At 46.5% G+C, this 23256-nt stretch overlaps 1 protein-coding gene across 2 annotated transcripts in view; it reads left to right on the top strand.

Annotated features, from left to right (window-relative positions):
- The first annotated feature begins 421 nt into the window (after window positions 1–421).
- The window catches only part of LDB1 (LIM domain binding 1), a 59829-nt gene continuing 36994 nt past the window's right edge, over window positions 422–23256 (top strand). The window contains exon 1 of one of the 2 annotated variants that reach the window (XM_081863877.1): window positions 422–814. In XM_081863877.1, the coding sequence (XP_081720003.1) occupies window positions 790–814 (25 nt within the window). In that variant the 5' untranslated portion in view covers window positions 422–789. The remainder of the gene's footprint in view (window positions 815–23256) is intronic. The other variant, XM_081863876.1, reaches the window with a different exon arrangement.

The following is a 23256-nucleotide window of genomic DNA, read 5'->3' as shown; positions in this document are numbered from 1 at the left end:
TTTGGTCGGGGAAGGAATCCTGCCTCGGTGCAAGGGGAGAGAGGGAATGGACGGCTCCCGAGGATCCTTCTGATTTTGGAACGATTCAGCCCCAGCCACAAGTTCGCGCCTAAGCAAGATGCACGCAACGCACGTGATCCCGTGCTTTTGCACCCCCGGCGCGCACACATGTATATGCACGCTTGCAAAACATGCCAGCACATGCCACCACACGAGAATACACAGTGAGAGAGGCGAGCGCGCAGGCAAGTGCGCGCGCCTGCCTCGGCTCCCCTCCCCTCCCCGCGCGAGCCCGCCCAGGGTGGCTGCTGTGGCAGAGATTGGTGTGTTTTTCCCCATCTGCGTCACATGGCTGCCCCTCCCCCCGCCCGCCCGCCCGCCTGCCCCTCCCCTCCCTGTCGCGGCTCGGCGCTCGGCTCAGGTCACTTTGACAAGCTCGCGCTCGCTCTCCTCCCCCTCCGCCGCGCAATTAGCATATTAATCAGCCCCCGGGATCGGGATTCGGAGCCGATCGGAGCGCCTCGTCTACGCGCACGGCGAGGCCGGAACGCAGCGTAGCCCAGCCCTGGACTCGCCGAGAGACGCGGGATCGGGCTGCTGCTGCTGCTGCTGCCGCCGCCGCCGCCGCTCCGCTTGCTGCGGCTGCTGCGCTTCCCGGCGGGGAGGCCCCGCGATCGGGGGGCGGCCTTGCCCGAGGGCTCGGCCGGGGTCTCTCTCAGGGCGGCGGATGCCAGGGCCCCGCCGAGCGGGCACGTCGCACCTCCCCTGCGCCAGGCCGGGCATGTGAAGATGTCAGTGGGCTGTGCGTGCCCAGGTGAGTGCGAGCGCTCGGGGAAGCAGGGCGAGGGGAGAGAGGAGGGAGCGGTGGGGCGTACATCCTTCTCGAAGCCTGGGGAAAGCGCCTGCCTCCCTGCCCCTGCCCGGGCCCCTCTGCAACCAGACGGAAAACAACCCCGCAGAAACCTCCTCCCTCCCTCCCTCCCCTCCCCTCCCAAGCAGGGGGAGCAGTTTTGGGGATGGCGGGGTTTCAGCCGAGCATGAGGCGCGGGGCTGTGGGGGAACCTGGCGTTGGCTCGGGATCTGCGCGCGCGCGCGCGTTTGCGGTAGGGCATTTTGCTTGCCACTAGTATAGCTGGTTTCTGGCCAGAGAGTGGGGGGCGGGGGGGGGGCTGGCGCGGTGTGCCCAGCGCTGAGGTGAATGCCTGTTGGAGTTGCTCCTGTGATGGGGGAGGGTCTCCAGGGCTGGGAGTGGGGCACTGTGCAGTTAAGAGGAATGCTGGGAATGGGGGGGGGGTCGGGCTAGGATAGCTAGATCAACATTACAAAAATAGTTGTGGGAGGGACCTGTGCTCTGTGACAGCAGTGGCTGCGCGGGTACTGCTCTCCAGGGGTGTTCGGTTGTGGGGCGGAGGGTTGTCCTGTGGGGGGTTGTATTCAGCAGTGGGGTGCCGATATCCTCAAGGGATGTTGCTTTGCAGCGCGCAAAGGTGTGCGCTTCTTCCGCCTCTACAGGGTTCTGTGCAAACGTCTCTTCCGTTTTTAGGATCACTAATTCCAGTAATTCGTAGCCTGACAGTGCTCAAAGATGTGGTTTATTGGGGTTCACTCCAGTCCGGTGAGGTTAAGCATTGCCTCCAGAGTTGCTGTGGTTGTGACCACTTCTGGCTTGACTTGTGCGGCCCAAGAAGGGGGATGAGGAAGTTGCTATTTTGGGGGGACTGGGACGGACTGACTATTGCCCTGCAACTGCTCTTTTTGGAGAAACTGTTGAGACTACATGGTTGTTGGGTCTCTCCTCTTTGCTAAGTGCTTTTGAGTTGGAGTAGGGGAAGAGGAGAACTAGCTGGCTCATTAACATAGATTTTTATTGGTTTTAATTTTTGTATTATATTGCAAGTTGCTTTGAGTTTGCATTTCCTTAAAAAAAAAAAAATCAACCAACAAGTTTAATACATAAATAAATTGATCTAGCTGGCAGGCGTTCAGTTCTGTGCCAACATGGGTCTTACTGTGCTAGCAGAGTGAAAATTTCCTGATAAGCCTGGGAGTTGCTCCAGAACTAGAGAGTTTTGTAAATTCTGGGTGCTCCTCAATATAGTATTATGCCCCACAACCATTGCTCCAGAGCTTTTAAAACACTTGCACATAAGTTGTCATAGTTGTGAAATGTAAAGCCAAGCAGGGACCCATCCCATTAGTGTTTGGTAAAAGACAGGTGCCAGTCAGGAAGGCTAAGATCTGGGACTGGGTGTGTCTGATAACTGAGGAATGCATTAAGTATTCAAGACTGCTGCTAAGAGGGAGCTGATGGCCATCCTCCATAAAGCATCAAGGATGGGTACTGATTCTCTGCAGACTGTCTGTTCCATTATCAGAACTCTTTGTCTAATGTTATCTCTCTAAATGCCATGAGTGGTGGGGTGGGGTCAAACAGCTTCCCCAGTAGGTTTTCCTCAAAGATGTGTTTGACATGACCATGCTCAACTCCCTTTCCAGCCCCTTTCCTTTTGGAACAATTGTTGCCCGTGGCTCCTCTTCTGCTTCAGCAGCCTGTGACACAATCAAGCAGATTGTGTGGGCGTCACTGAAAAGTTAGGCTGCTTTCAGTAGGGAGCCTGCTGTGCTGCACCCACACAGCCCATGGTTTTTTGGGGAAAACCCTTCACAGCAGAGGCCTAATTTGCCAGAGAGGCTTCACTAATGACCTCCCATAACTGACAGGGAAGTGGCTTGACTGCCTGAGAATTTATACCTCACTCTTAGAGGGGTGCTGCACCCCACACTGAGGTAATGCTAGTGGCCAGGTAATGTGCAACTGCTCCATCTCCCAGTGACACACCAGCCTGACCCTGGGTGTGGGTTAATTTCCTCCAGTGGGCATGGGCCATTACCGTATATCTCCCAGCACACAGGAGCCTCCGCCTAATCTGACATTGGATCCCTGAGACCCTAACCTCTCAGATTCCCTCATTACCCCCTACCTGTTGTCTGCTCGAATCTACTTCCCTGGCTTGCAGCAATCTCAGTTTCTAAACAACCCCCCTTCCCTTCCACTTCCCTTCCCCCACAACCTCCTCCTCCATCTCCCGCTGGAAGCTGCCAGAGCAGCGGCAGCGGCTGCTTCCTCAAGCAGAAAGTCACGTGTTCTCCCTCCAAAGCCAGGCCAAACATTTAAAGCACCAGGCACAGCGTGGGTTTCTTCTCCCTCTCCTCCCTCCAGGCATTCCTCCTTATCTAGCCCTGCATTGGCCCTTCCCGTCTGCTGGCCAATACAAGTGGGGTGGGGTGGGGTGGGGGGGCAGCCAGGGTACTCCATGTCCCAAGGAGCCTGCAATCTGCCTATAAAAAAACAGGGCTGCTGCTGCTGCATAATGCCTGGCTTTTCATAGAGGATCTTGCATTAAGCGAGATGAAGATTGATCCTCTCTGCATCCTTAGCTACATGGCACTCCTGTTTTCTTTCACATTCAAGGTTGGACCTGTGCGTACCAAGGGGCTTGTTAAAATCCCAGCTCCCCAAGGTGTGCACAAGACAACAAATGCTGTGTTGTAGCCATGTCTTGTCCCAGGTGTTTATAGATAGCATCTTGCAAATGGCCTGGGGTCCAGAAGGCCCAGTAGGAGAACCAGGTCCCCCTGCTAGAATGGGCACTGGCTATTTCCAATGGCTTCAGAGGGGAAGTAAGCAGCCATGGTTGTGCCTCCGTGCATGTGCATCCTTTTTCATGCTGCAACTGTAGTTTCCCCCATGATTTTGCTCCTAGGAGCCCATAACAGACTGTTTATCGGAATATAGAACAAACAAGCTCTGGTTCTGGCCTCCTGCCAGCTAGAAACATTTAATGAGCCTCTCGTGTGGCTGCTCTTATGAAGGGGGGGCTGCATTAACTTGGAGGAGTTTCCAGCTGTGAGTATATTTGCCTTTAAAGGGGAAGCCATGGCATTTGTAAGTTACAACAAAAGGGTTGCCTCTATAGGGCATTTCTCCATGTGGTGTAGCTCTGTATTCCTTCCATTTTCTCTAGGACAGAAAGCAAGACTAGTGCCTCACATGCATCCTGTAGACCAGAGGGAGATACCTGATTCCAGTGTGCTTACTGAGTCTCTTGCCTTGCACCAATCCTTCCATGCCTTTTTCCAAATTCCTCCAATTTCCCAGAAGCAGACATCCTCCTTGATTTTTTTTTTAAAAGTGGGAGGTGGCTATAAAATGTATGATGCAGGAGAACCTGATGGAAAGCAGGGGTGTGTGTGTGTAATGATGATGCTGGTGCTGGGTGTGATGTCTCACTGCCACAGCTGGGCCTGCAGGGTTGTGTTATGCAGTGCGTTGTGTACCATATGTTGACTTCCATTATGAAAATTCTTGTGTGATCAGGACACCGCAGTAGTTTGTGCAAATAAATGTGCTTGTGTATATGTTATAAAGCTGTTTCCTATGAAGCTGCAATTGTTCAGATAAACAACTCTGCTTCAGAAAGGACTGGAAATGTTTAGTTTTGTAAAGGTGTTGTGGTTTTGCAGCTGAAGATTGGCTGATAAACCTGAGTCCCTGGCTTCTCCATTGGTATATGGCATGATTCACTTGCCAACACCATTTTGATCTCACCCCCCTCAAGGAGTACGGCATCCACAAAAATAATATATTGGCTTTTCTCAGTGTAGTAGTGCTGGACATAGTGATACAGGGCCCTACAGAAGCCCATTTGGCTTTCTTGGAGAGATTTCACATTTTTTTCCTTTGTTACAGACAACAGTCACTCATTGGGTTAATAAGGAGAACCCAGAAGATGTTCCTCCCATACAATTCCTTCCCATGTTTTCTCTGCTGTTTGCTTTTTCCCTTCTTCATAAAGGCATTTATACCCCACCCTTTAGCAAAAAAAGGCCCTTGAAGCGTCTTACAAAAATCAGTAGCAAGTTCTTTCTCATTGTGGTTTTTAAAAACTGGCATATGAAAATGTTCTTTTGTTTTTTTCTTTGACTTCCAGTGCAGTTGCAACACAAACATTTCAGCGGTTGCTATTGTCTCACCTGGTGCAGAAAAGTGCTTTAGAACATAGCTGGGGATAGTATGAAGTCCTGCCTTTCTGCATTGCTTACCTTGCAGCTACCTGTTTACACTTCTTCCATTACCTGTAACACAATCCCTAATGTTATTATTTGTCCAACAGTTGGCATTAGCCTTTTTTTGTTTTGTTTCACTCATTAAATTTTAATTTCATTTTATTTATGGCACTTCTCAGATTTTCCAAATTTGTAAAGCGGATTGTGGGGGGTAGGATACCTGACACTGCTCACTAGTTCTGTGCCAGGGACTGGACAGCTCTAACGTGCCACCCACTTCCACCTTTGCTCTCACATTCCAGGACGATAACAGTTTGGAACTACAGTGATAATCTCACTCTTAGCTGATTGCAGAAGAGCAGCGCCTCAATAGCACTAAAGAGCCATAATGAAGAAGCACCTTGGGTCATTGCAATGCTCTATTTGCATTTTCCCACACCTGCAAAGAATAATTTTATAAGTGGTTTTTCTGGAGATAGGAATGCAGGACATGGAACATAGGAAGCTGTTGTATATACTGAGTCAGACCATTGGTCCATCTAGCTCAGAGGTTGCACTGACTGACAACGGCTTCCTAGAATTTCAGGCAGGGAGTCTTTCCCAGCTCTACTTAGAGATGCCAGGGATTGAACCTGGGACCTTCTGCATACAAAACAGATTCTCTGCCACTGAGCTATGGTCCTTCTCATTTAAGGCAGAGGTGGAATCCTTCCCTTCCCATTACTTTCACAAGTCAATGTTACAGCTGATGGAGACTCTAGTACTGATTTCTGAAGGTGACTTTGCACAAGAAAATGGGAACCAGGTGGCCAAAGACACTTGGTTAAGTGGGTTTGTTCTGCAAAGGAGATGCTACTTATATACAGTCATACCTTGGATCTTGAACGCCTTGCGACTCAAACGTTTTGGCTCCCGAACGCCGCAAACCTGGAAGTGAGTGTTCTGGTTTGCGAACGTTCTTTGGAACCCAAATGTCTGACATGGCTTCCGTGACTTCTGATTGGCTGCAGGAGCTTCCTGCAGCCAATCGGAATCTGCACCTTGGTTTCCAAACATTTTGTAAGTCAAACGGACTTCCGGAACAGATTCCGTTCGACTTCCGAGGTTCGACTGTATAATGGCTCATATTGCCTCAGAATTATTCTCTGTTCTGAGCCCTTCATCAAATGTTGGATCTGTTCTGAGCCCTACATCCATCAAATGTAAGTAAATACAAATAGGTTATGATTGCTTTGTTTCCCTTCTACAGAATTTAGAACAGGGGTCAGCAAACTTTTTCAGCATGGGGCTGGTCCACTGTCCCTCAGACCTTGTGGGGGGCCGGACTATATTTTTTTGGGGGGAAATGAACGAATTCCTATGCCCCACAAATAACTCAGAGATGCATTTTAAATAAAAGCACACATTCTACTCATGTAAAAACACCAGCCAGCCCCACAAATAACCCAGAGATGCATTTAAAATAAAAGGACACATTCCACTCATGTAAAAACACGCTTATTCCCAGACTTTCTGCGAGCTGGATTTAGAAGGCGACTGGGCCAGATCTGGCCCCCGGGCCTTAGTTTGACTACCCATGATTTAGAATATGCTTGAGCAAGGAAAAGGGAGAGAAGCAGTCTGTTGTGGGAGCACTATAGGGGCAGAGTGATTGGAGCTGGGGCCTCAAAAGTTCTCCCATTACCCCTGGAAGCTCTAACCAAAAGCTTCTTTGGTTTCTGAATTTTCAGCAGTCTTTCTCCGCAGTTGTGAGGACCAGAAACTTGATTTAAAAAAACCAAAAACTTTATGAAAGCTGAGATGCCCAGCCCAGATACCATGCAATATTGATAGCACTAGTGTATTTGTCCTGTCGGAGCAGTTTTTCCTTAGGCATTGAATACTTCTGCCTTCACTCAAAGGGGAAGTACTGCCTAATGAAATTATGAAGTGCAATAGAGTAGTTCCTGGTTCTTCTCCATTTGAATCATCACTGAATAGTCAGGCTATTTATTAGGCTACATAGGATTTAAAGTGCTCCAGATATCCAAATGGCCTCAGAGCACATGAACAGACCCTGATTCCATGACTGCTGGCTGACTGGAGATTGTCACAAACCATGTGGCCAGTGTTAGAAACTGGGATAGAAATGGTGCCTGGGACCTGGGTTGTGGGCGCCTAAACAGAATATCTAGTGTGGCCATTTGGTGGTGGGGAAGAGTCAGCAACGCTTTTTATTTATTATTTTGATAAGCATGAACTAATACGCAATTCACATAAGTGACATATTGTTAATATCATATTTTTAACAGAAATTGTTAATACATGTTTAATTTGGTGTTTACAATAAAAATATTGGTACTATACTTCAGTTTTCAAAATGCTACTCTTTATTACTAAACTCCTTGATATATTGCCTATCCTTAAGCTCAACATATACTTCGAGCCTTCAAAGCACATACATTTCAGTAATCCTTGAGTTTCAGCCAGGTGCAAAAAATGGCACCCAGATTTTTGAGGTGCTTGCAAATGGAGAATCTTTAGATGCAAGATGCACCTGGTGCCCTGCTAATTTCAAACCCTGCATGCAGCCAGGAATGGCTTCTGTTGGGTTTGTGTGTGTGAAAAAGAGGGGTGGCGGAGGCTGTTCAATAGATATTTGAAATTTCTCCTTTCTTATGGGGTTATTCAGTACTGTGAATACTTCCCACAAATATCTGTTGCTGCTAAAGAGTCTGGGAATTTGCTTCATGCTAACTTTCTGCCCCTCTAATCCAGGGTCCACAGCTAACAATCCCAAAGACCCCATATTACCTTTAGGCTACTGTCCGATGCTTTCCATGAAGATCAAGGTGCTACTAAGTATAAACAATAGGCAGATGTTGCCTCTGACTCCCAAGGGATTATTGCTGAAGGACATTCTCTTGTGCAATTCACAACAATATTTAGAATTGGAAAGTCTTCTCTTAACCCTTTGGAGTAACTGGTCAGGGATGCTTGCATGGCAAATGGAGAAGTTCGTTGTGAGTTGAAGAAACAGGGCAGGTACCACATGGTGGCTTCAAGGACATTAAGTATAAGATGGAAGAGGCATCAGTGGTGCTCCTTACGGGAGCGAAATACACTGCTGGCCAGAATGAGAGTATTTTAGTAGCATTATAGCAGCAGGAAATTGGGTCCTTTTAGTAGACACTTGTAGAAAGACAATCTTGCTTGTGCCCAGAAAGAGGTGGCAATGGACATTCCCAGTGGGGAGAGGAAACCACTGCAGTAGCAACTTTGGAGTCACAACCTGGAATTTAATGTACAGTAGATAGAAACACAGTTGTGTGCTGATTACATGGAGATAAGGCCAGAATGCAGGTACATTCTCTCTGTCTCTGTCTGCCTTTCTGTCTCTCTCACAGAAAGAGTCTTTCTCTTTCCCAAGCTTTTGAGCAGCTCTTGATCTCTGCATGCACTTTAAAACTCCATCCTTTGCAAAGAGAAAGACATGTTTCACTCGGGTAGCCTTCCTATGGCAATCTCTAATATGGAAAATGTGGGTGTAGCCAAACAAATAATCAAAAGTATTAATGGGATCTGTTAGGTCCAGATGGGTCTGTGATTGTCCATCTGCTCCAAGAGACATAGTCAATAGAGGAAGCCACTTTACACCGAAGCAGACCACTGGTTCCTCTAACTCAGCATTGCCTACCCTGATTGGTAGCTGTCCTCCTGGGTTGCAGGCAGGAGACATTCCTAACCATTCACAGAGATACCTGGGACCTTTTGCATGCTCTATTATGAACCATGGTCCTTCCCTCGACATGACTAGGGCTGTATGATTAATTCTGTTGTAGAGTAACCAGGAACTGGAAAATTCTACATAATTCATGGATGTGAAAGAACCTAGGAGATCCATGAAGCAAATCCTGTGGAAATTGTGGAGCCTCCAAACAGGATGCCAGATGTGACTTCATGAGGCTGGAAACAGAATACTGAACTAGGCTTCAGCTAATGATGCTACTGCAGTTCCAGTTTGTCTCAGCAGTGGATGCTGGAAAGAGATGACAGGATGCATAGCAATCAGAGGGAACTTTCTTATTGTCCAAGCTAGGAAGGGGTGGAAGATGCTGGTAGGGATTGTTTTCAGATGAAGATAGGAGGTTCTAGGCAGGGCTGTTGCTGCACCTGGATGCAATAAGGGTTGGCAGCGAGAAGCAGTAGTAAGAGATTGCTTGATGGAGCCCGTGGGTGCTGAGTGGGGGCAGGAGCAGCGGATGCCTGGTGGGGGGCGAGTGAGCTGCTGTGTCATACTGGGCCATGATTGGTGCTTTCCCTGTGTGCACTCAGAACTGAAGCAGGAGTTAATTGGGAGCTGTCACATGCTGGGTGCATGTGAGCCCTTGCCAGCCACGCTGCGGCATCTAGCTCTGCTCTGCCGCTCGGCTGCCCAGGGAATTCACCAGCCAACCAGCTCTGAGACAAACACAAAGAAACCTCCGTGCTGCCAGCCTGGGGGCACACACTGCGCAGCCTGGGCATGCACCAGCCTTGGGAATAGGGAGGGGGCAGGCAGGGCCTTGGAGGGAGAACTGCAGGGGGCAGGATATGCTTCCTACTGGGGCAGGCTGGGGCTGGAGTGAAATTGGAATTCCCCTCCACCACGCGGCCAGCCCTCCCGCCGTCATTCAGACATTGCTTTCAGCAGGAAGAGTCTACTGCGTCTAAACTCACTTGCAGCTCCCTTCACAATCAAGCCATCTGCCCTGCATGTTTTGAGAGAGGAACTTTCCTAATGCATGCGCTCTTCCTCCACAGTCTGTAAGATGGAGCTTTTTTCTTGCAATAGTTGGGGAGGAATTACATGTCATGCACAACTGCACATAACAAAACACTATTAGGGTAAAGTAGTTTCAGGAGGGAGGCTGGTTCCAGAGAAGAAGCAGGGAGGCATGAGGAGGAAGTGGGTGCTTAACCCTTCTCTCAGCTGTCATTTTTCTGTTGCAGCTTCTGCCCCCCCCCCCCCCGCCACTATTCCTATGGACTTCCAGACACATGTTTGCAAGGGTGATCTTGCTTTTGGACCAATGTGGGGCAGCAGCAGGTCAGGGGAGCTGCATTAGGAAAGTGTCAGGAGGGGGAAGTGCTCCAGACACCCCACCATCCCAGTGCTCCAGTTTGCCTGCCCACCCCTGAAGGTGCTTTGCTCATGAAGTTTTGTTATGCGTTTTTTTGGGGGGGAGGGCAACGTGTATCTCTACCCTTGCAGATGACGTTGGTAAGTTTTGCCATGCGGCCTCAACATACACACTGGAAAGGAATGGAGTAGAAGACAGCTCTAGCAGTGCTCCTATGCAGAGATTAGGGCAAGGGGCTTTGTGAGTCTTATACACGATTGCATGTGGAGGGAGACTCCGCATTAGAGGTAATAAGCAAGTTGGAAGACCTGTGTGAGGAAAAATCTGCACGTATCTTCTGCCAAGATGCGGAAGCAGCATCCTGCAACCCAAATAAGCAGGTTGCAGTTACTTGAGGTTAATTTAGCAAGCCCAGTCAGGAGGGCCCCCCAAAGATACCCTCGCTGCTGAAGAGCAGCTTCTGTGGAATATGAAAGGATGCATTAGGCACTCAGCTGCAGGTGAGGCACTGTCTCCACACGGATGCTGAAGATACACGAGGCTATGCAGGGCGTAATGGAATAATAGCAGGTGGTGGTTTTTGTTTTTGTTTTAAATATTTATTAAAGTTTTTAAATATAAATGCACAAATAATAAACAATCTTACTTCTATCACAGACATAATTTCATCACTTCTTTGGACTCCCTCGCGTCTCCCGCTCCCAGCAGGTGGTGGTTTAGACCGGCTGATGGGATGACAAGCCACACCCCTAGATCATGTCCCACATAAGGCACCTGAAGGAATAACATCTTTTTTTGAGCCAAGCCTTTTCTCTTCCTCCTCACATGGATTTTCCTGGCAAGTTTCTCCCCCTCTCCACACCTTGTGCTTTGCCTAGGACTGTGCACCCCACCCATCCCCAGGGTGCCTGGGCACCATCCCTGTGAAATGAATCCCTTCATGGCTTGTGTGTGTGTGTGGGGGGGGGAACAATTAGGCTCCTAAAGGAGGTGAGTCACAAGTATGATTCTGTACTTGTGGGTGGGCTCCGTTAGGTATCCTCAAGCTAAGCTGCCTACTTTACTGGCTGTTGCTTTTTGCACACCATGGTATGGGTGCAATTATTTTGCCTGGTATATTCTGTTAGGGATGTTCAGCTGCCAAAGATACTGTTTTACTGCAGAGGTGCGCAGACCTCAGGCTTTCAGGGTCCATTTTGTTTTCCACTAGAATCCACCAGCCAGAGCCAGGTGAATAAGAGTGTCTCATGCAGGTGGCTGAGAATTAATTGGCAGAGGTTGCCTTTGAGCACAAGCTCAGCCCAGGAATTTTATCAGAACCAGAACCAAGATCACATCTTTTCAAACACAAAAATCACTCCTGGTCCCTCACCAGTGGGGGGGGGGGAGCTTTGTTGTTCTTCTTGGATAATTGGGAGTTTTTGCTGATCTACTCCAAAAAATCCAGAGATCTACCCTTAGAATCCAACCTACTTTCTGCCCACCTATGCTTTACTATAAATGGTTATCATCACTGTTAGGTCCCTTCCACACTTCTATGATAAATTCTGTACACCCAGTTGGTCCTAAGGGTGGCCCAGGATGCAGCTTTCGTTTGTCTTCTGTCCTGCTGGAGGGAGGGCGGGCAGGCCCAACAGTTGGATTGAAAGCCTAGTGTTAACTCTAGCAGAGCTTTTCGTCTAGTCTGGAATAACCCTTTGGTTATGCACCAACAGGGTCACTAATGGGGGTTCAGATCCAATCATTTCACTAGAATGAATAAACAGCATGTGGTGGAAAGAATTTGACCACGTTTTTAGCATTTTTAAACTATGCTGGCTGCTAGTACAGTGAGCTAAAGTGTTAAGAGGTAACTACTCTACATTTAGTGATCTTAATTATGGGTCTGTAAATGATGGTGGGGAAGAGCTGCCACCCTTTCATAAACCTCAAATGCTCTTAGAAACATAGGACGGGAGTTGACCTAATTGTCACCTAGTTCATTTCTGCTCTGGGACATGATATTCCATATCAGCAGTGTGCCAAAAACTGTCTATATGTATACATACATACATACATACATACATATGAATATGGAAACTTCAAGGCAGGTTATTTAAGCATTTCACACTTTTACAGTTATTAAAATTCTTTCTTACATTTAACCTAATTTTCTTCCTTGTACTTTAATAAAAATTCTTATCTTTCTTGCTGCTGAGGCTGAAATGGTCACTTTAGATCATTTTAGACAATACAAAACAGTGAGCCTATTCCCACTCCTTTGATACTTTCCTCAGGCTTGAAGATACCCTATTGATTCAGCCTGTCCTAAGTGTGATTTGCATTCTATAAACATTTATCTGGAAGTCAGCACCACCAAACACAAGTGAACATGCACAGGATTGCATTGTCAGACTGCAGTTCAGTGCACCATTATGTGGGTGTGAGCTTTGTGTAACCCAGTAGGACTTTTTTAGACTAATAATTTTAGCCTTTGCAGATCAAGGACCCACATGCAGAATAATATGTTTTGCATCTCCACTCATCTCTCTCTCTCTTTTCAAAAACCCTGAAAAGAATTGTGGTGGTATGACTCACTAGTTAAAGTCAGATCTTAGGCCTTTAATCATTTTTGTAGCTCTCTTCTGACTCCTTTCCATCTTCTTGTCAACACCCTCCTTGAATTGTGATGCTCAGAACTGTTGCCTACATGTGAGCAATGTATTTTTTCTGGCCTCAAAGCCTTGTCCTTTGTGGTTTTCAGAGACTTTCTGAGCTGGAGTTTAACTTTCGTTAGCTGGTAATCTAAAACAAAAGCCCACCATGGAATAATTTCCTCGTGTGTGATGCACATTCCGACTTCCATTGTATCTGTTTCCCACCCATTCCTTTTCATTGCACAGAGTGTTTAAATTCTGCATAAACTTGCAGTGGAGCCTGTGATTATATTGTGGGAAGGTGTGAACAAGAGAAATTGCAACCTGAGCATAACTCATGCTTCATACAGCAAAATTACCAATACTTTGGTCAGAATCTTGCTCAGGATGCATTCCTCATGCCTGTTTCCCTCCTAAAACTGTCAGTGTGGTTCAATGAGGTCAAAGGCAGAGTGGACTTAGCTTTGTAACCTCAGCAACTTGACCCTTCCTGACCCAGAACATCCCATAGGGGATTTAAAAGGGTGAGGGGAGGAAATCTTTGTTTACAAAATCCAGTTTGTGGGTACTTTGACTGCAGGCTCATCCCCAATCTTGTTCATTTCCCTTCATCTACCAGCATGTTGCCAGAATTGCCTGGTTTCCGAAACCACTCAGCTTTATTCAGAGCTATTCATTTATTAGCTGAAGTTGTCCTGTCATAGACAAGTTGGCTGAGGACTAAGAGCCCTGCTTTGTTCTTTCCTAGGGAAGCCCTATATCAGGGGTAGCCAACACAGTGCCCTCCATATGTTGTTGGGCTACAGCTTCCATTATTGCTTATCCTTGGGTTTGCTGGCTGGGGCAGACAGAAGTTGTGCTCTACAATAGTGTCCTATACCAAATGTAATTGAACTGTGAAAAAGACTATAAACTGAAAGTAGAGATGCTGTATATACTTCTTGTTTTTTTGTTTGTTTTGTAACACAATAAAATCTTTAATAAAAACTATTTATTATTATTTTAAAAGAAGGGCACCACTTTGGCTGCATCTGCCTTATATAATCTAAATCATGTTGATGGAATTTGTGCTCTGTATGTTCTACACTGGTCTCTGTGCACATGTTTCCTGCCAGTTTTTGGTGAGACTCTCTACTGGTTTTATTCATGTTCTAGCAACACAGTATTTGCTCCGTAGTCATTCTGGACAGCGACTAGGTGTCAGCCACGTTATTGCGGATTTAAATTCGCCTCTCTTCACCTGTAGGTTGGGCATTCCCAATAACAGAGTCTCCACCAGCAGGGAGTCATGTCTTTTACCACGGAGTATATGCAATAGTATTCAATAAATAAATTTAAAGGTGACAGGAAGACTAAAGAGACTGGGTAGGGATGTGCACCTCAAGGATTGGAATGCCACTCACTCAAAGAAAGAATGAAAGAGGGTTGGAGAAAGTTGAGGACTGAGTGGTGTGCTTGGATTCTGCTGTATGTGCACTCTCATGCTGATAGGATAAAGGATATGGGTCATCCTACATATTTCTTTTGGTCTGGATTGGATTGGAAAATGGATGGGCTGAGCCCAGTGTGGGCTCCTAATCTTTATTACCCCTGCTGCAAAATGTGAGTAATAACAACCTACCTCACAAAAGTGTTGTGGGTGGACATGGTACGGACTGCAAAGCTGCTGGCAGCAGAAACACTGCAGCCCAAGGGAAAACAAAAACAAAACAGCTCCTACTCATTTTACAGCCAATATGAAGAGTTCTGGAAAGACAGCAGGAACTCCCTTTTCTCTAGCCCAGCCGGGTGTTGAGTAAGATAATGCCTTTCAGTTGTTCGTTCTATGGGCAAGGGCAAAAGCTATGTTAAGCTATGCGCCTCTATTAATATGTGCATAAAAGAGGCCAAGAGAAGGATGTGTTTTAAAAGTTCTCCCAGCTGTGCATCTCATTGAAGATCACATCTCATACAGTTGGAGGCTATACAGTGGTACCTTGGGTTACAGACGCTTCAGGTTAGACGCTTCAGGTTACAGACCCTACTAACCCAGAAACAGTACCTTGGGTTAAGAACTTTGCTTCAGGATGAGAACAGAAATCACGTGGTGGTGGTGTGGCAGCAGCAGAAGGCCCCATTAGCTAAAGTGGTGCTTCAGGTAAAGAACAGTTTCAGGTTAAGAACGGACCTCTAGAACGAATTAAGTTCTTAACCCGAGGTACCACTGTTTCTAAATAACCTAGCCAGCCACATTGGTCTTTCCTGTTCTGTAGAGAACACCCACTCATGGATAAGTGGCTCCCCCACTGCTGGTAGAATGCGTAAATGGCAAGAAAAACTAACACTGATGCAGCTTGGATTGTTCAGTTCACACTGGGCTTACCCAGCCAATAGCTGTTGCCTGCCATAGCTCAATGGTAGAGAAGCTTGCTTTACATGCAGAAGGTTCCAGATTCAATCCTGAACATATCCAGGTTAGGGCTGGGAGAGAAATCCTTGCCTGAAATCCTGGAGACCCACTGCCAGTCAGTGTAGACAGTATTGTGCTAGATGGACCACCAATAGTCTGACTATTGGCAGCTTCCTGTACATTGCCAGTCCTCTTCAGCCTTGCTGCCTCCCAGAATTCCCAGCATGGCAAGTTCCCGTTAGGGCTTAGTTTTCACTGAGGTGTGAACCTGTGTTTGGGCTGTACCACTTCAGAATGTAGGTGGGGGCGCACATGACTGAATGCTGCTCCAAACAAAAAAGGGGTATGTGTGAATATAACTGCCCCTCCACAAATATGTCTAGATGGCAGGTGGGAAAGCTAGAAGCTCCTCATTCTTATGATTCCTGGAGGACCCTTAAGGCTTCTACCTCTTAAGGCTTCTCCCCGCCCACCAAAAAACAAAAACAAAAAACCCAATAGCAGCTGGGGCTGCTAAAGCCTTTCAAGATATGTAAAAAGGAAACACTCTTCTGAAGATCCAGAACTCTTAGTTGACTGGCTTAACTCCATTAGATGCTCCCCCCAAATGTGTGCTATTACAGCATCTCCAAAAAAAAATGAGTAGACTGGGGATGAGGAAAGGAATTGGAACGGCATAAGGGGGAGAGAGGACAACTTGTGTACAGCAAAACCAAATGAAAATGCAGCTGCTTGCCTACACCTGAGTCCCAGCTTCAATTTGCAGAGGTTTCTTTTCAGAGGAGAGGGAGGCTGGGGATCCTATTTAATAACCAAGGTGCCTACTGCAGCATGTATCTGGCCTGAGACAATCCAGAACTGACAGTTGCTCTTGCTTTTTAAGTCCAAATCTTCAAGGCAAATGCCATAACTCTTCCCTTCTAGGTATAGCAGCATGATCCTTTCATCTCTTGTCTTGGAAATTTCAGCTGACCAAGTCTGTGAGCAGTCCTTTCCTTGCTAGAGGCCAAAGGTGTGCGTTTGCTGCTTTTGAAACGCAGGCTCTTTCCAGCAGCGTAGCTCCCAGAGAAAACTAGATTCACAACAACTAGTGTCCAGTGGGACTGGTAGGAGAGAAGGCAGGGAGACTGACAGCAGGTGGAGCCGGAGCCAGTGACAGGCAGAGTCACCCCATGGCTGGTTGTAAGTATAAGGCAGGCAGGCAGGAGGTAGCTGAGGGCAGACTGCGGTTGGTAAGGCAGTGCTCCTTTCACCCATATTGACCAGTATTCACTGACAGTTAGATTGTTTCCTATACAGTGGAACCTTGGAAGCCAAATGCCTTTGAATTCAAACATTTTGACTCCTGAACCCGGAAGTGATTGTTCCGGTTTTCGAACGATTTTCAGAAGCCGAACGTCCGGCGTGCCTTCCGCAGCTTCTGATTGGCTGCAGGACACTGCTGCAGCCAATCAGAAGCCATGCTTTGTAAGCTGAACGCTTTGGAAGTCAAACAGACTTCTGGAACTGATTCCGCTTGACTTCCAAGGTACGACTGTACTTGTATCCTGCTGGTCCTGTAGTGAGCTCAGAGCAATAGTTTAACCCCACAACAACCCTGTGAGGAAGATCTGGCTTGTAGAGAGTGACTTTCCTGGTAAACTTCATCCCTGAGTGGGGAGGCAATTCCAGATTTCCCTTGTTCAAACCCAGCACTCTGCTGCATCACACTGGCTCTCTAGAGAAAAACAAAGAATAGTTTTGTAACTGCAAGCAGGCTCTAAATTGCTTCCTGGCTGAGAGGGGCCGGAGTGTTATGGAGTGCTCCTGTTCTCAGCATGGACAGCTTCATTGATTACCAGGGAGGCTGAGTGGTGGCTGTAGTGATGAAGAACAGAATTATTTGCCTGAGCCATGGGAAGCAGATACCATGGTTTGCTTCAGGATTTTTCTGCATGTACTGGTAACTTCTGTGACTCTTATTCCTGAGGAGCAAGCAAAAGAATTTTTGGGGGTTAGAACATTTTACTGTGGTGCTTATAGAGATCAGGGTAGAAGGACAGAGGTACACACTGCTCTGAACTTCTGGTATTATGCTGACAGGTGCCATTGGCCATTATGAATGAAACAAACCCCCTTTCTCTGCCTCTTAATGGTGAAAGGACCAGCTCAGTGTATTACCAGGAACAGTGTTAAGGATTGTGCTGGGGCTCTTACCCCTTTAGTGTCAAGAGCAAACCAGGAAAAATGTCCATAAAAGCACCGTTGCAGATGTGGTAGCTGTGAAAACTGTGCTTGTTTATTTGAGATGTTGGTGGATGAATTTGGCTAATCTCTCTTCATGTTAAAATACAGTTATTTCTAATCAGTAGAAGTGTATTGGTGTGGTTTCGCAGCTCACTGTGCAAGGCAAGCCACCCAGGGAGCCTGTTCTTCTTTCTCTGTGTGTGAGAGAGAAAGGGAGAAGGTGGAGGAGCTTGTTTAGGTGGAGGAGCTTGTTTGAGGACAGCTCATGATGGTCACCTGTGCCCTGCCATCAGTATTCTCATTCACTCTCTTTCTTGCAAGGATTCTGCAGGATCAGTGGTACTGGACACAGAATGCAAAGCATCATTCCATCTTAGATGTATTTCCTTGCTGGAATTTCCCCTGCTTTCTCCTAGGGAAAAAAACCTGGTACCTTGTTGGGATGAGTGTAATCTGCTTCTCCTAGCAAAGCCACTAAGCATTTAATCCTACCAGCCAACAGAGCTTCCCCAGTGTCCCAGTTTAAACCACCAGCCTTTTGTGTGTCTGGCAAATTCAAGTTCACTTTCAGAAGTTGACTCTCAACCAGTATTAACTCAATAGTTTCCTTTGCACAGAGAGCATCACTCACTTCTGCAGCAGGCACATTCCTAATAAATGTTAGCTGGTGTTCAAGCAATGTGAGTTCCAGTGTTCAACAACATGGGAGCAAGGAGGAGAGCCACAACAAGTAGCATTCCCTGACATACAGGTCTATAGGGAGGGGGGCCTTCACAGGTATGTGCAAAGGTCCTTTCCCTACAGACTTTCGTGCTGTACCTGCAGATGTTGGGGGAGGAGCGTGTGACCTTGGAGGTGGGGCTACTTGGATATATATATATATATATATATATATTTGCTTTCGTAGATTTTCACGGGTACAGGAATGCAGGTTTTGGTGTCCTCGGGTGTCTTCCCGTGTAAAAGTTGGGGTGTCTAGGCGACGTTTCGACGAGGTCTCACTCGTCATCTTCAGGCTGGTGCTTTCGGCTTCTTGTTACTGGAACAGAGCAGGATATCAGTGTTTGAGTTCCTATAAATACTGTAGAGGGGGTGTGGTGTATAGCCTCTCTGCCCAGAACATTGGAGGCTATACACCACACCCCCTCTACAGTATTTATAGGAACTCAAACACTGAGATCCTGCTCTGTTCCAGTAACAAGAAGCCGAAAGCACCAGCCTGAAGATGACGAGTGAGACCTCGTCGAAACGTCGCCTAGACACCCCAACTTTTACACGGGAAGACACCCGAGGACACCAAAACCTGCATATATATATATATATATATATATATATATATATATATATATAATGTATTATATATGTATATTATATATTATATATGTATTTGGTTTCACAGTTCACTGTGGGGAAAAAAATATAATGATTTTTATTAAAGATTTCTTAGTTTACAAAAATACATGTATTGTCTTATTTCGAGCTGTGTTTTCTACAGATCAGTTTCATTTGTTGTGAGACATTAGTGTTGTATGCAGTATTAGGTCGAGAAGAAAAGAGGGGGAAAGAGGGGGAGGGTGGAGAGGTGAGTGGGGTGGGAATGCTTCATTATTCTATTTAGCGGGCGGGGGGTGGTTGGTTGTGTCAGTGTCATTTGTGTTGGTCCATTATTGTTCAGCACTGGAACTCATAAACACCCAAATACTGTAGGACTTTTGCTACATTTTTGTGATTCTGTTATGAAGAGAGAATAGTGGAAACACAGCAGTGTTTTAATCGCGGAAAATTTCAGTGAGGCCTATATGACGCAAATACTTGAACTCTTGGGCAGTATTAGTATTTGTTGCCGAGTCTTTGCAAGGGACAGTTTCTGAAGCTCAGGCGGGTTGGGAAACGTTATCTGCCACCACCACTGAAGCCAGTGGGGAACAGCAGCAACTGCAGCACCATGATTAGAACCTGCTCAATGTTTCTTCCAGCTTGGAACCAGCCACCTCAGGCTCAGGAAACAAGTGGAGGAAGATGGAAGAATTACCTATTCAGTAGGGAGCTATCTGTTTAACTAGGCAGAGTCCCAATAGGGACTGTAAGCCAGGCTGGATTGAACTGCACCCCCCCTGGGGAAGGAACTGGCAGGAGAAACTCTATTCCTGATGCATTCAATATGCCCCCCCCCCCCCGGAATCCAGATGCTGGAGCTAATGGAAAGGGTGGGGCAGTGCGCATGTCTGAGCCACTGTGCATGCAAGTTAGTTAAGAGTGAGCATCTCTGTATTTGTGCAAATGCATGCATGTATGTATACCAAATACGTTTGCACACTGGAATTCTGCAATTGATATATTTGTTGTTTGTGTATCTCTGGTTTGCTTGCATTTGGGCTTTTAGGAATGGACAGGCCTTTCTCCATAGAATGCATATTGATGCCTTGGAAAAACAGTAATCAGCAGCTTCATCTTGACATGCCGAATCTAAGGCACTCTTCATATAGAGACACACACAGAACGTTTTCCTCCTTTACAAGCCTGGGAAATAAATTTGCTTTGTGCAAGTCCTGAGGGGGGCTCAGATAATCCATGGTTATCACCAACCCATTCCTCCTGAATTCTAGGTTAAAAAAAAATATTTGTGTCGCTGAGTGGGGAAAATGCTCCCTTCCTCAGCCAGCTGCAAAAAGAGCCCTGCAGATCCTCCTTATTGCCCAGCAACTGAAGGAAACCACAAGTCATGCATGCAGGTGCCCGATAAGCCTGCCTTCTGCAGAACAACTCTTGGGAGAGGGTGGGGCTGACTTTGCTGCTGCCTGTCCTCCTTTGCCTAAGTTGCTTTGTACAGTTCCACATGTTGAAGCCATGCTTAGGAAAGGGGCCCTACCAGATTTCCTCCCCAAACGCCAAAATATAGCAGCCAAGGCTCCCAGTGATTCCCAAATCCCCACGTAACCTGGGCTATTTTTGCTGGGGGTTGGTCTATTGATATCATAGGCTGCCATGGTGTTTCTGCCAATGTCTCAACATGCTTACCGTACTTCCACACTTTAAAAAGAAAGTGAAAGCAACCTGTTGTTACTAGTAGGTGATCATATCTCACCTACACACAGACATGTGTGTACACCATTGCCAATTGTATAATCAGGTAGTGCTTTGTAGCTAACTTGCATCTGATTGATGTGGGTATGTCATGCTACTGCAACTGTAATTTCTTCACAAGAGCAACGCAATTGATCCTCTGCCTTGTGTAGTAACAATATTTCATATTCAGGAAACAGTTTCCTTGTATGTTGAATCTTGTAATCTTGTACAGTGGTACCTTGGGTTACAGACGCTTCAGGTTACAGACTCCGCTAACCCAGAAATAGTACCTCGGGTTAAGAACTTTGCTTCAGGATGAGAACAGAATTCGCGCGGTCGCACGGCGGCGGCAAAGTGGCAGCAGGAGGCCCCATTAGCTAAAGTGGTACCTCAGGTTAAGAATGGTCATCCAGAACAAATTAAGTTCTTAACCAGAGGTACCACTGTATCTGCTTCTAAAGTGTAGCCTTCCACCACTGGTGCTGTTAATGTTCAAAATCTTAAGTCAACCACTAAAAGCCATGAGAATGACTTCAGAAATTCTAAACGCACATGGATATCTTTTTAAAAAAACAGTATTTAATTACCAGTTCCTGACCCTTTGATGCATTCTTCCATCACATTTTCAGCCTTTTTGTCTAGGGATGAAAGAGGTGATTAATCAATTAAAAATGTTACCTTTTATTTTTTTAAAAAAATCAGGTTTTAATCACTATGGGGAGGATGTTGGAAAAAGTAATTTTTGTACACTTCTTGACTCCACTTAACAACATAGTGAAGATAATTTCCTCAAGAAGGAGTGATCTGCCTGTTTTTGTTAGCAAGCAAAAACTAATCTTGATTAAATATCCTCAACATATCATCCAATATGGCTAATTGAAATAAACATATAATAAATGCTTCAAACAGTTGGAGACTCTATTTTCTTCACAAGAATTCCTTAGTTTAACTATGTGCTCCCAGAAGAGATAGTGATGGTGGCTAACTTGGATGGCTCTAATACAAGTTTGGCCAAATTCATGGAGAATACGACTGTCAATGGCTAGTAGCCATGATGGCTATCTTGTTGCCCCACTGTTGAGGCAGTATGCCTCTAAGTACCCATTGTGGGGTTTCACATGGGAAGAGTTCTCTGCACTCAGTCCTGCCTGTGCAGGCATCTGGTTGGCTACTGTGAGAACAAAATGCCTGATGCAGCAGAGTTACACTAGGAAAGGGTTAAGAACAACAATTTGTTCATTTCCCCCTTCCAAGTTCATTGATTTCCATTTTTCTCCAAAAGATGTCCCAAGCTTTACCCAAAGCCATACAAATGTCTCTAGACACCTGGCTATAGCGCCAGTTATTTGGAGGAACCAACTTGCTTCAGTAACTGATTAGTTTACATGTTCAAAGGATGAACCTTGAATGTGAAGTGAGCTGAAAGTCTAGCATGGTCACTCTTTCCTTTCTAGCACAGCAATTTAAATAAGATAAAGGTTGTTATCTGTGGTGGGTGGAGTCCACAGTTTCCTAGAGAAGCACAATAAATTGTAAATGGCTGAAGAGATTCCACTAGGGGGGTGTTTGCTCGGCTGGCTGGCTGGTTGCTGTAAGAATCCCCCTACCCAAGAAGCATCCACTTCTCAGAGTTGTGCAAGGCTGTTGGTTACAAACAACTCCCAGATAACAAGCTTGAGATGGAAGAGTATATTTGGCAAAGTCTGATAAGCAACTCAGCTCCTGTAAAGCATGTGGGAAGGGGTAAGTGCCATGCTTTGGGGTCTGTAGAGTTGAATGGGGTCAGGATTGGGACAGCTGTAGGCTATGTGGCTTGTGAGTAAGAGCACTTTTTGTTCTGAAGGGGGTAATGATGAATTACTGTGGTACATTTCCCCCTTCTATTTGTTCCAAACATGCTGCTCCCCCTCTCCTTCTCAGCCCTTTCTCCTGGCTTGTTTGTGTGTCCCTTGTTAACAAGAGACTCTCATGGACGGTAGTCATCTCCTTGGCATTTTGTTTGCCACTAAAACTCACATACAGGTAAGAAGTGCCAGAGTATTAGTGGGCCTGTCTGTGGCTTTCTCTCTTGCTCTTTGACAGCAGGGTGGTTTGAAGAGCTGTGGAGCAGCTGGCCTGTGCTCTTTCTGACCCTTCCCTAGCAGGAAGAGAATCACTGCTGCATGGAATTGGCATGCACAGATGTAACATGAAACCAGAAGGTTAGGGTAATGCAGAAGTTATTGGTCTGCCAGAAGCCACTTAAGTGGGACTCTGCTTGAGAGTTGTGAGCTGCATAGTGCTAGGTGTGTGGTAAAGGTAAAGGTAAAGGGACCCCTGATCGTTAGGTCAGTCGCAAACGACTCTGGGGTTGTGGCGCTCATCTTACTTTATTGGCCAAGGGAGCCAGCGTACAGCTTCTGGGTCATGTGGCCAGCATGACTAAGCCGCTTCTGGCGAACCAGAGCAGTGCACGGAAACGCCGTTTACCTTCCCGCCAGAGCGGTACCTATTTATCTACTTTGATGTGCTTTTGAACTGCTAGGTTGGCAGAAGCTGGGTGTGTGGTAGTTTCCAGCAAAAGGTTTTGCTAGTACAGACATCTTTCTGTAGGGTTTTGGTTAGCAAGTAGATTGGCTTGCCAGCTAATCTAGACCTCAAAACTAGAGTGATCGCTACTTCCCTATAGGGATAGCTGCTCCCCCTTAAGAGGGCACTAATCCCATGGGAACCACAAGAGCACTTTGGGTGCCACAGGCCTTCTTTCTAGCTATCCTCTAGAGCAGCCTTC

The sequence above is a fragment of the Podarcis erhardii genome (assembly GCF_964252035.2).
Source record: "Podarcis erhardii genome assembly, chromosome: 5".
Taxonomy (NCBI): Eukaryota; Metazoa; Chordata; class Lepidosauria; order Squamata; family Lacertidae; genus Podarcis; species Podarcis erhardii.
This window is presented reverse-complemented; position numbering and strand designations above follow the sequence as displayed.